This window comes from Parasteatoda tepidariorum, chromosome 5 (assembly GCF_982258835.1).
Source record: "Parasteatoda tepidariorum strain Cologne lab strain chromosome 5, Ptep-v5.0, whole genome shotgun sequence".
NCBI classification, from domain to species: domain Eukaryota; kingdom Metazoa; phylum Arthropoda; class Arachnida; order Araneae; family Theridiidae; genus Parasteatoda; species Parasteatoda tepidariorum.
The window spans coordinates 32719976-32732638 of record NC_141759.1 but is presented as its reverse complement, the minus strand read 5'-3'; the positions used below and the strand labels follow the sequence as shown (position 1 = coordinate 32732638).

Below are 12663 nucleotides of genomic sequence, written 5' to 3'. Positions count from 1 at the left end.
TAGAAGAATCTTATTTTTATCCTAGTCCCTATTTCATCACCTTCTTTTGATTTAAGGTTTATTAATTTTTGCAGATGTGTTTCTTTTTTTCTTAATCTTACTTTTAGTGAATGTTTTTCATTCTTTATCCTTCCAAAGTATTCTTAGATGTATCTTGTGGTGTGAAGTAATTTAATTTTTAAAATTATTCACCGAAGGAGTCATGTCTTAAAAAAAGAAATTAAGTTTCAATTAATGTTTTTTTTAAAACTTTTCTATTATATTATTATGTATTCTTATATATATATGTTTCTTTGTATATTAGTTTTTTTTACTGATTTTTGTTCGTTTAATAGTAATAGCCTTAAATATTTTAAAAACTATTAAACTTTTTTTTAAAAAATCGATATTTTTCCATCTAGAAGAAAATCATCCAAATCACTGCCTTATTCTCAATTTTTGCAAGTTTTTATAAGTCCAGATAATGCAGCATTGGAGAAAATTTTTAAATATTAAAAAAATATTCCACCAATACTTCATTTTCACAAAACTGTGGCTTTTCACCATATTGACGTTTTGAGCCATTTTCAGAATAAGGGTCATTCTCACTGAAAAGGTATAAATAGACTAAAAAAATTTCTTAAATTAAAGTAATTAAAAAAGTGATGAAACTTGCATAAATGCCTTTATTTATTTTTGTTATACGTCCTTATAATAATGGTCAAGTTTTCTATTTTATTTTTTACAAGATTTAAAATATTTTAAATTTTGCCTTGTCCACGGAGGAGACGTAATAGTCAATGGAGGAGACATTTTATGTTATAAAATATAAAATGTCAATGAAGACTAATTCATTAATTATTGGGTACAACTGATATGAGTTTAACATTAATAAGTAAATAATAAAATATTTCATTATTAGAGATAGAGCTACTTCCGATTAATCATGCTGCTATGAAGGAAAACATGCATTTTTAACCTAGGTGTACAATTTTTTAAGTAACTCTTACTGAATATTAATAAATTAAAATGTAAAGACTATTGAAATGAAAATTCAGACTCCACATGAAAGTTGAGTGTTGAGGGTACTCTTTTATGAACATTTTATGCAAGTTGAACATACTGTCATCCAAATAACGTTTTTGTTTTTTCTCTTTTCTTCTTGTTATTGTTTCTTTTTTCCCTAGGCACAAACGGCTTGCTCTATCAATTTTTAGAAATTTAAGTACATTTAATCACGATTTTTCTGTTAAATCCTTTTCTGATACATATTTTAAAGTTTCTTGCTCTTTTTTTTTTTACTTTCTTCAAACAATATAGGGTTTTCTTTTAATTTCTGTCTAGCTTGTCTCATACTAAGTTTTTTCTGTTCCCTTCTCTTTTGCATTTGAGCATTTGATTGCTTTCTTTTCTTACATTTTGGTTTTGCTATTTTTTTCCTAAAATTTGAAGAGAAAAAAAATGTTAAACATGACAGAAATTATTTAGAAAAATTGCCAATATTTACTTTTCCGATAAGAAAAAGTTAAACTTAATTGATTTTCTTTAAAAATACAAACAAATTAACACATTTGTTCCATTTTAAAAAATATCAATAAAAAAAATAGTTTTTTAATTATTAAAATTGTATTATGATTATCTAACACATTGTCTCTTCCATGACTGTTTCTTCTCCTCTGTGGACTTGTTATGTCCACGGAGGAGACAAAAACTAGTTCTTGAATTTTTCTGATTTTTAATTTTAAAGTTACGAAAATGGGGCAGTTCTTTTTATTAAATATACTATTTTTGCAATCTAAAATTCAGCTATCAAATATAAAATAATTTTCTCTTACCTTCTTTATGATGTCCGCGGAGTATATGGTGAGAACTTTGCCAAACCCCAGTTGAACACAACAATCCAAAACTGACACCAAAGAGAACAAGAACAACTGATAGTTAACAATAGAAAATGGAATGGTTACCCCTCCCAGCAGCTGTCTTATAGGGATTTCGCATATGCTGCCCTTTATTGCATATTTACCGAACTATATTAATTGTCCATGGAGGGGGATTTCATTTTTGATGGACAAAGTTTACTAGTCATTTATGTTACAAAAAAAATTTTTTTTAAAGAAAAATATTAAATAAAAAGTTACTATAAACATTTAACTAGGTAAAACTACAAAAGTCATTAAAATAACATTTAAATTGTTTAACAGCCATTAAAAATTATTTTGTGTCACAGACGTAGGGACGTCCACGGAGGGGATTTTGAAGTTATGTTTATTAAAAAATAAGAATGAAATATTAAATACATTAGGCAGAAATGCATATGATTTGTTAGTTAGAACTTTACGAAAAATGATGAAGAAAAATATTAAGAAATCTGCTGTATTTCCTAATATTTATTACTCAAGGACTTAAAAAATCACCTTTTTGTGAGAATAACCCATAAGCGTAGATAGTGCTGGCTTGCGATAGGCTAAACTTGTCCAGCAGTCATGAGTAACTGCAGAAAACTCCTTGTAGTTATGAAAATAGCTAGTAAAAAACCATCATTTCCCATGCCGACGGAGCTTGCGAGAAACAGCCTTAATCGTATTTTACTTGTAGCTGATAACATTTAAAACTGTGTTATTGTAAATCAAAATTATTCAGCCTCATTAACAATGGTTGTATACTTAATTATAACCAAATTCAAAGATATATTATACACAGACATATTATACATATATTTAATTTTATAACCGTCGTTGAACAGCTGACATAATTTTAATGGTTTACGACTACTAGTGTTCAACTCCGTAGCCTTGTAATTTTGAACCCTATCCAGAAGACAAGGGAACTCCTGGATCAAATATTGGGAGAAGATAGCCTTCGTGGAGGACTTTTTGATGGAACTAACTCACATTTGTGTTACATGGAGAGGAAGACCACGAGAACCTCCCACGGTTGCCTGACGGCAAAGGGACTCTAACCCATGATCCGTCTACCACTGAGGATATTTCACGTCAGCACTGTGGTCGATGCAAACCAGATGTGGAATTCGTATCGACTGGGATTCGAACCCGGTTCGCCGCATTGGAAGGCGAACATTCTATCCTCTTAGCCATCGCGATTCAGTTTATTTTTATTTTATAACCGTCGTTGAACAGCCGATCCAACTTCATGGGTTTACGACTACTTACGTTCAACTCCGTAGCCTTGTAATTATGAACCAATCCAGAAGACAAGGAAACTCCTGGATCAGTACCCCCAGAGGTATTGATTTGTTGTGGGAACATGGAGGACTTTGAGACTCGACAGATTTAACGTGCATCAGTCACCATTTACTACACGGGGAGTCTTCGGCCGGCGAGGATCGAACCCACGACCTCTTGGATATGGGCCCAGCGCCCTACTGACCAGGCTATCCCGGCCCCCATCGCGATTCATTTTATTTTATTTCATAACCGTCGTTGAACAGCCGACCCAACTTCATGGGTTTACGACTACTTACGTTCAACTCCGTAGCCTTGTAATTTTGAACCAATCCAGAAGACAAGGAAACTCCTGGATCAGTACCCCCAGAGGTATTGATTTGTTGTGGGAACATGGAGGACTTTGAGACTCGACAGATTTAACGTGCATCAGTCACCATTTACTACACGGGGAGTCTTCGGCCGGCGAGGATCGAACCCACGACCTCTTGGATATGGGTCCAGCGCCCTACCGACCAGGCTATCCCGGCCCCCATCGCGATTCATTTTATTTTATTTCATAACCGTCGTTGAACAGCCGACCCAACTTCATGGGTTTACGACTACTTACGTTCAACTCCGTAGCCTTGTAATTTTGAACCAATCCAGAAGACAAGGAAACTCCTGGATCAGTACCCCCAGAGGTATTGATTTGTTGTGGGAACATGGAGGACTTAGAGACTCGACAGATTTAACGTGCATCAGTCACCATTTACTACACGGGGAGTCTTCGGCCGGCGAGGATCAAACCCACGACCTCTTGGATATGGGTCCAGCGCCCTACCGATCAGGCTATCCCGGCCCCCATCGCGATTCATTTTATTTTATTTTATAACCGTCGTTGAACAGCCGACCCAACTTCATGGGTTTACGACTACTTACGTTCAACTCCGTAGCCTTGTAATTTTGAACCAATCCAGAAGACAAGGAAACTCCTGGATCAGTACCCCCAGAGGTATTGATTTGTTGTGGGAACATGGAGGACTTTGAGACTCGACAGATTTAACGTGCATCAGTCACCATTTACTACACGGGGAGTCTTCGGCCGGCGAGGATCAAACCCACGACCTCTTGGATATGGGTCCAGCGTCCTACCGATCAGGCTATCCCGGCCCCCATCGCGATTCATTTTATTTTATTTTATAACCGTCGTTGAACAGCCGACCCAACTTCATGGGTTTACGACTACTTACGTTCAACTCCGTAGCCTTGTAATTTTGAACCAATCCAGAAGACAAGGAAACTCCTGGATCAGTACCCCCAGAGGTTTTGATTTGTTGTGGGAACATGGAGGACTTTGAGACTCGACAGATTTAACGTGCATCAGTCACCATTTACTACACGGGGAGTCTTCGGCCGGCGAGGATCCAACCCACGACCTCTTGGATGTAGGCCCAGCGCCCTACCGACCAGGCTATCCCGGCCCCCATCGCGATTCATTATACATATTATTGTTAGCTGTCATTAATAAGCCATCCTGAGATGCTATGAATAAGCTGTAGTGCGCCTAATATTTCCAATTTTTTTTTTTGAGATGTACAATAAAATGGGTAGCATTTTTGTTTTTCAATATTTACTGAACATTTTAAAATAGGCGTAGTGTGGAAAGTAAGAAAGCAACAATTAGATTAGCATTTATAAAAATTTAAAATAGGCAACGTTTGCAAATTTGAGGGACTCATTAAAATATCTACAGAAAATCAATGTTTCAAAATAACGATATAAAATCAATGTTTCAAAATCTCTGTATAAAATTAAAATTCAATGTTACAAGAAATAAAAATTTCTAACAAAATAATGTATTGAAAAAAAAATTGTTTCAAGCAAATGCTTTTCACATAAATTAAAAATGACCAATAGGAATGTCGTAATAACTGTTGTCCTCAGAAAGTAATTAAATAGGATAAAATTTAAAATTCTCTCTAAGTTTTCGATATTCCAACTCAAAAGTTTAAAAAATAAACTATTTCTTTATTCCCACAGCTTATTTCATATAATACTAAGGATTATAATATGTAATATTATATATTATATATTTATATATAATATTGTATAATATATAAAATATATTAATATGTAATGTTATATATTATATTATAATAAAAGCTCAGAATATCTGTTTGTCATTTTAACATTTGGTGTTCAGTCATAATATTTAAAAGCAAGATAATGGACACTTTTGATTTGTTTTGACTGAAGTAAAATGAAATATTTATTATTTGTTTCGCCTTGAGATTGTTTTTAGTTAAACTCAAATCTTATTGTTATTAGAATTCTTGAAATATTGTTATTAGAATAATTATTTTGCATACGAGAACACAAACTTTGTCTTTTTATCTTACATTTCTAGTTTTTGGTGTTTAATTAGAAAAGAACTGCTAACATTATCTTTCACTTAAGTTTAAATGAACATACGTTGGTAATTCTTATCGTAGCAGATTGGTTATAGTTGAAATTCCTTTTACATTGTCATTGTACCATAATACAAGGATACTGCGGAGATACGTTCAAACAAAGAAAAGTATCTTGTTTTATTATGTAATTTTAAAAATTAACAAATATGGCCATACTTATAGTCTAGTTTGGAAAATATATCATATTAACAAAATAAAATTCTAAGAAGCATTTCATTTAGAGAGAAGGAAAATAGTTTCTTTTTCATCCATCGATTTTATATAACAATTTTTGAAACTAATAACGGACGGACTGAGGGGCCATTGGACATCCAAAAATGACCGAACTGTAATCGAACCATTTTATGGTTAGAGAAATAAAGTAGCTTAAAGAAAAATGAAGTTAAAATTAGATTTTGAAATTCGATTTAGTCGCGATACTGGCTTAATGAGTTATATTACCCTGCAATTGAAAAAGCAACCTATGTGCTTCACGATAAATTCTGAAAGAAGCCGCATGAGAACTTTTTTTCTTTCTATTGCCAATGCTATCAACGCTAAAAGAGAATTTCAGAAAACTAATAAAACAAAATTTATTTTTGAAAAAGAAATTTTTCTTTTGCAACGTCTTTGTCATATAGGGATGCCAAATGCAATATAAATCTCAATTTTGGATTTTTCATCGCTGACGTTGATTTTTCTTTTCTCGACAATATTAAATTAAAAAGTTAGCCCAAACATTGATTTTGTTGAAAATAGAATAACATATTTATATTTGCTATTTATAAAATACGATAAAAATGGAATAATCGGTTTAATTTAATTATAATAGGATTAAGGATGATTAAAAAAAATTAAATTTATGAAATTAAGGAAATTTTAATAGTTAGGAAATAAGTAAAGCCTTTAATGGCATCATAATTCTCTTAAAAAAATAAAAACGGAACTTATTAAGAAAACGAGAAATATTTTTAAAGATCTATATATTATCAGCAAAGCGGAAAATCTCGCATTGTATACTTTACTACAGTGTTCCCCAACCTTTGTAGCAAGGCGGACCTGTCAACGTTTGATAATTTTACCGCGGCCCGCTGGGGAGGGGGACGTTGATTGTTTATATTTTAGATTATTTTGATTTATTAATTTAAATTTTATTTTATTTAAACATGTCTTCAAAATAAAATACAGTTACATCAAAAAATAAATATAAAGATCGTTAAATCAATGAGAACCCTAAGCTTGTTTCTTTGCAATGAGACGGTTCCATCTGGAGGTAATCGGAGACGATGATACAATACAAACATTAAAAAATTTATGTTACTTATGGGCCCATTTTTTTAAATAAATAAAATTTTAATGGAACAAAGATTTTTTTAATTTGGGGTATAAACTTAGGAATTTAAATTTAGTTTCAATGAAATGGGCGGCCCGGTACTATTTGATTCGCTGACTGGTACCGGTCCGGAACACTGCTGTTCGTGCCCACTGCGACACAAGCGCCATCTCTTAGAGTTTTAAATATTTCAATTAGTGTTTATTGAGTTCCGCAATTAAGCGGATGTGTCTATACAACAGTGAAAATGTTTGTGTACTAAAAGTGTTAAATAAAATAATTATTGTTTACAGTCCATTCTAAGAGTTATTGAAATACATCTGGTCCGTAGAAACCGGACTAATTAGCGAACTATGGATAAAATTTTGAGATGTGCAATTAATGTTCATTGTGCGTAAGCTACGACGTAATCAAAGAGAAACTTTGAAATCAAAAGTGAAACTTCTTGGATAAGCATCTAGTGTCGAACGAAGTAGGTGCATGAACTTTCTGGTCATTTACTCCCATCAGTTAAATTCTGTATTTACCCATATGAGTTAAGTGATATATGTTAATTTTGTGATCGTATTTTGTTTGCAAAATGTTTAAAGGCGCGAAAAAAGTAGACTTACAAATTGCCGCTACTGAGTGATAATCAGTGATAAAATGACAAATATAGATCTTACTAATCTTATAAAAAATACTGAGAGTTACAAAACAGATCCTAATATGGTAACTGATCTAATCGAGGGGATAATAGATGATAGGAAAACAGAATTAGAGGAACTTGAGAAAAGTAAACAACAAGAGTTACAATTGGAACAAATAAAATTAGAGAGAGCGAAAGCAGAATTGGAATTGATGCGCAAGCAGCCAATTCAAAAAACTAATGATAATTATTCGGAAAACAAAGTTGAGAATTGCGAGTCTCTGGATTCGATAATAAAAAGTATAAAAACTTTAACTATTAGAGTTCCGAGTCAGCCAGAAGGGTGGGGTTTATTTTTTGCTTCCTTGGAAAGGTCCTTTATAACAAAAAATGTACCCGATAAATTTAAGGCTGAAATTCTTTTGAACTTACTAGGCGAAAAAGCGTCAAACGTAATTTCTTACATAAGTGATAACGAACTCAGTGATTATGATAAAATAAAAACAATTGTATTGAGAGAGTTTGAACCGACCCCCCAGTATTGTTTAGAAAAATTTAAGAAAACTACTAGGCACACAAATGAAACCCATTTGCAATTTGCATCACGTTTAACTACTAGCTTTAATTATTACTTAAAAATTGAGAGAAGTGTCTGATTTTGAAAAGCTAAAACAATTAATTGTATCGGACAAATTATATCAAACTTTAGATAAGGAAACCGCTTCTCATATAAGCATTAGACAGTCTAGCGGCTGGTTTGATCCCGTAAGTTTGGGCAAAGAAGCTGATTTATTTTTTGTCTCGCTAGGAAAATCTTTAACGGAGGTCAACAGTCATAAATCGTCTAATATGAGAAATATGTCTAGAGCATTTTTAGCTGATAGCAAGAGTTTAAAGTGTATCATGTGTTCATCGGAAAGTCATCCTTTATATAAATGTAATTATTATTGGGGATTACCCGTTTCTGAAAGAGTAGAAGTAATTAAGAAAAATAACCATTGTTTTAATTGCCTGGGAAAACATTTAGTGAGTAAGTGTAATTCAAAATTTTCTTGTTCGATATGCAGGCAAGAAGGAAAAAATAAAAGACATAATTTCTCTTTACATTATCCTAGAAACGAATGGGAAAAATGAAAATGCTAATGAGAACTTCTTTCCCCCTCTCCTAGAGTAAACAAATCGACTCTCTCGCCAATCGCACCAATATTTCAGGCGTCTGGCTCTACTCAAAGTCAAAACAATCCGATTCTTTCATCGAGAGTAATAAATCAGAGAAAAACTGTTTTGCTGAGTACGATTAATTGCTTATTGAAAGATAATCGAGGAAATAAATATAGAGTCCGTGGAATATTAGATCAGGGTGCAATGAATAATTTTATGACTTCAGATTGTGCAAATAGCTTAAACTTAAAGAAAGAAAAAACAAACATAACGGTTTGCGGTTTAGGTGATACATTCACAACAATTAAATCCTTTGTTAATGCTACAATTTCTAATTTTGAGGGAAGTTTTGAAAGAGATTTAGATTTTTTAATTGTACCTAAAATTACAGATTTTATGCCGTCAAAAATGATAAAGATAAATTTACCTGAATTAGAGTTTATTAAACTAGCCGATGAAAACTTTAATGTTCCAAGTCGTATCGATGTGCTTTTAAGTGCTGAGATATTTTACGAATTATTGCTGCCAGGTCAAATTTATCCGCATAATGGTACTTTGATTTTTCAAAATACAGTTTTTGGATACGTGGCTTGTGGTAACGTTCCCGTGGAATCAGAGGAAAGGGTACACTGTGGTTTTATTCAGGATAATACTGAACTAAACAAAAATATAGAGAAATTTTGGGATATAGAAGAGGTGCAGTGTGAGGTACCCAAAAATAAAGAAGCAATAATTTGCGAAAAACACTTTGAGGAAAACGTTAAAAGAGATAAAACGGGGAGATATATTGTAAAAATGCCATTAAAAGATGATCCGAGGTGTTTGGGAAAATCTAAAGATATCGCTCTTAAAAAATTAAATTCTCTGTGGAATCGGTTTTTAAAAGATCCTGAATATTTAGCTTTGTATAGAGATTTTTTACATGAGTATGAAACATTAGGTCATATGACCGAAGTTTCGGAATGTGAGGAAGAAGCAGGAACCTATTATATTCCACACTTAGGAATTTATCGCCCGGATAAAATGACAACAAAGCTTCGTGTCGTGTTTAATGCATCCTCACCAACAACTTTAGGTAATTCACTCAACTCTATACAATATAATGGTGGAGTTATTCAGGAAGATCTATTTAAAATAATAACAAAATTTCGCAAACATATTTATGCATTTGTAGCTGACATCAAACAAATGTATAGAATGATTTTAATAGATCAGAGTCAAACCAAACTTTTAAGAATTCTTTGGAGGGAGGGAGTAGATGACCCAGTTAAGACCTACGAACTCAAAACTGTCACTTATGGCACAACTAGTGCACCTTACTTAGCCACAAGAGTTTTATTGCAATTAGCAAGAGATGAGTCTAACAACTATCCTCTAGCTTGTCCAGTGTTAGAAAAAGACTTTTACGTCGATGACGTTTTAAGTGGTGCTGACTCCTTGAGTAAAGCAAAAAAATTGCAGTCAGAGTTATCAAAGGTTTTAAATAGTGGCGGCATGCTCCTGCACAAGTGGTACTGCAACAACCCGGAATTAACAGGGTCTGACAATAACTATAATTTCCAAGATGAGACAAAGACACTCGGTGTAATTTGGAAACCTGCCGATGATCATTTTGCGTTCCAAACTTCCATTGAAAGTACTGTACCACCAACAAAGAGATCAGTGTTGTCAATAATAGCACGCATTTACGACCCTCTTGGTATTTTGGGTCCGGTGATCACAAAAGCGAAAATCTTTTTACAACAATTGTGGTGTCTTAAGCTTGACTGGAACGATCCGCTTCCTGAAATGGAGGCTCAACAGTGGGAAGGCTTCAGCAATGCTTTGCCATCAATTAACAACATCAGTATTAAGAGATGCATTTTAATAGAAAATCCAGTGCATATTGAGCTTCACGGATTTACGGACGCTTCCGAATCTGCCTACGGATGCGTCATTTATTGCAAATCATATTCAAACGATGATACCTTTGAAGTGAACTTGATTTGTGGTAAATCAAGGGTATCGCCTCTTAAGCGTGTTACCATTCCAAGATTGGAGTTATGTGCTGCAGTCCTTTTGGCAAGACTCATGACCAAAGTGAAAAGTGCTTTAGAATTTGAATCAGCTGACATTTTCCTGTGGAGCGATTCGATGATCGTCCTCTCCTGGATACGGAAAGAGCCGTTTCATTTAAAAACATACATTGCGAACCGGGTAGCATCAATTCAAGACTTGACACAAGTTCAACAATGGCGTCACGTATCTTCTGAGAACAATCCGGCGGATCTCATCTCCAGAGGGATGAATCCTGAGAAGTTGAATGGAAATAAACTGTGGTTCAAGGGACCTGATTTTCTGAATGAGCGAGAGTATCCCAATCGGGAAATTCCGTCATCGATCCTAAATGATAAGTTCACCTGCGAGATTAGACATTCAGAGCAAATTAACTTACCTGTGCTTACTATGACGTCGAACCTTTTTATTCTTGAATTACTTGATATTAGCAATAGTTATTCTAAAGTATTGCATGTTATTAGTTATCTTTTCAGATTTATCCACAATGTAAGGAATCCTGGAAATAGGATGTTGGGGCCTCTTACTACGAAAGAAAGAAGTAAGAGTGAAACCTTTCTGATAAAAAACGTACAAGGTATAGCGTTTGCAGAAGATCTGCAGTGTTTAAGGGCTCAACAAAACGTGCCACACAAAAGTAAGATAAAAAATTTAAATCCTTTTTTAGATGAAGAAGGAGTGTTAAGAGTAAATGGCAGAATAAATCATGCTAATGTAGAATTTAATAGTAAATTTCAAATTATCCTGCCTAAAGGTCATAAATTAACTAGGCTAATTTTAGAGTTCTTTCACAAACGATATTTTCATTTAGGGCCTACTGCTTTACTACATTATGTAAGACAGAAATTTTGGCCTGTTCAGGGTAAGGCAACGTGCAGGAAAATTGTGCACGATTGCATAGATTGCTTTAAAGTAAAACCTTTAGGAGTTGAACAGTTAATGGGAAATCTCCCGAAAGAAAGAGTAACTCCTGATTTTCCTTTCAATTGCTCGGGCACAGATTTCTGTGGTCCATTTTTTATAAAGTACAAACATCAACGGAAGGGAATTTATCATAAAATTTATGTTTGCATTTTTGTGTGTTTAGTGACTAAGGCAATACACCTAGAATTAGTAACGGATCTAACCTCAAATGCCTTTGTCGCGTGTTTAAAGAGATTTGTGGCCCGTAGGGGTTTATGTTCTAAGTTGTTTTCGGACAATGCCACAAATTTCACAGCAGCCAACAAAGAACTATCAAAATTACATAATTTGGTTGTAAAACCAGACGATTGCTTGGCTAACTATTTAACAACTGAGGGAATCGAATGGCACTTTCTCCCACCGAGAGCACCCAATTTCGGTGGTCTCTGGGAAAGTGGCGTTAAAGCTTTTAAATTTCATTTTAAAAGAGTTGTGGGCAATTCCAGATTGAGTTACGAAGAATTCCTCACTGTCACAACCCAAATAGAAGGAATTCTAAATTCGCGACCACTTGTACCTCTGTCACCTGATTCTGATGTTTATGATGCATTAACTCCTGCTCATTTCTTAATCGGTAGACCTTTAAACGCTATTGTAGAACCAAATTTAAGTCAAACTAAGGACAATCAACTGTCTAATTGGAAGAAATTAACTAAAATAGTTCAAATCTTTTGGAAGAAATGGCATCTACAATACCTTAACAATTTGCAACAGAGGTCCAAGTGGATGGTAAAAAAGGATAATGTAAAAATTAATGAGCTAGTGCTCCTTAAGGATGAAAATCTACCCCCGCAAAAATGGGCATTAGGTAGAATAATTGAGCTTTATTTTGGCAGTGATAAACATGTAAGAGTCGTAAAAGTCAAAACTCAATCAGGAATTTTCAAACGTCCCATTTCAAAAATTTGTATTTTACCTATTAATGTATAA

The 12663-nt window shown here is 33.8% G+C and overlaps 1 protein-coding gene across 1 annotated transcript; it reads left to right on the top strand.

Annotated features, from left to right (window-relative positions):
* The first annotated feature begins 9123 nt into the window (after positions 1-9123).
* Positions 9124-12663, top strand: LOC147808910 (uncharacterized). The gene has a single exon (XM_087162733.1). It carries the CDS (start codon positions 9124-9126, stop codon positions 12661-12663), a length of 3540 nt encoding a protein of 1179 aa, XP_087018859.1.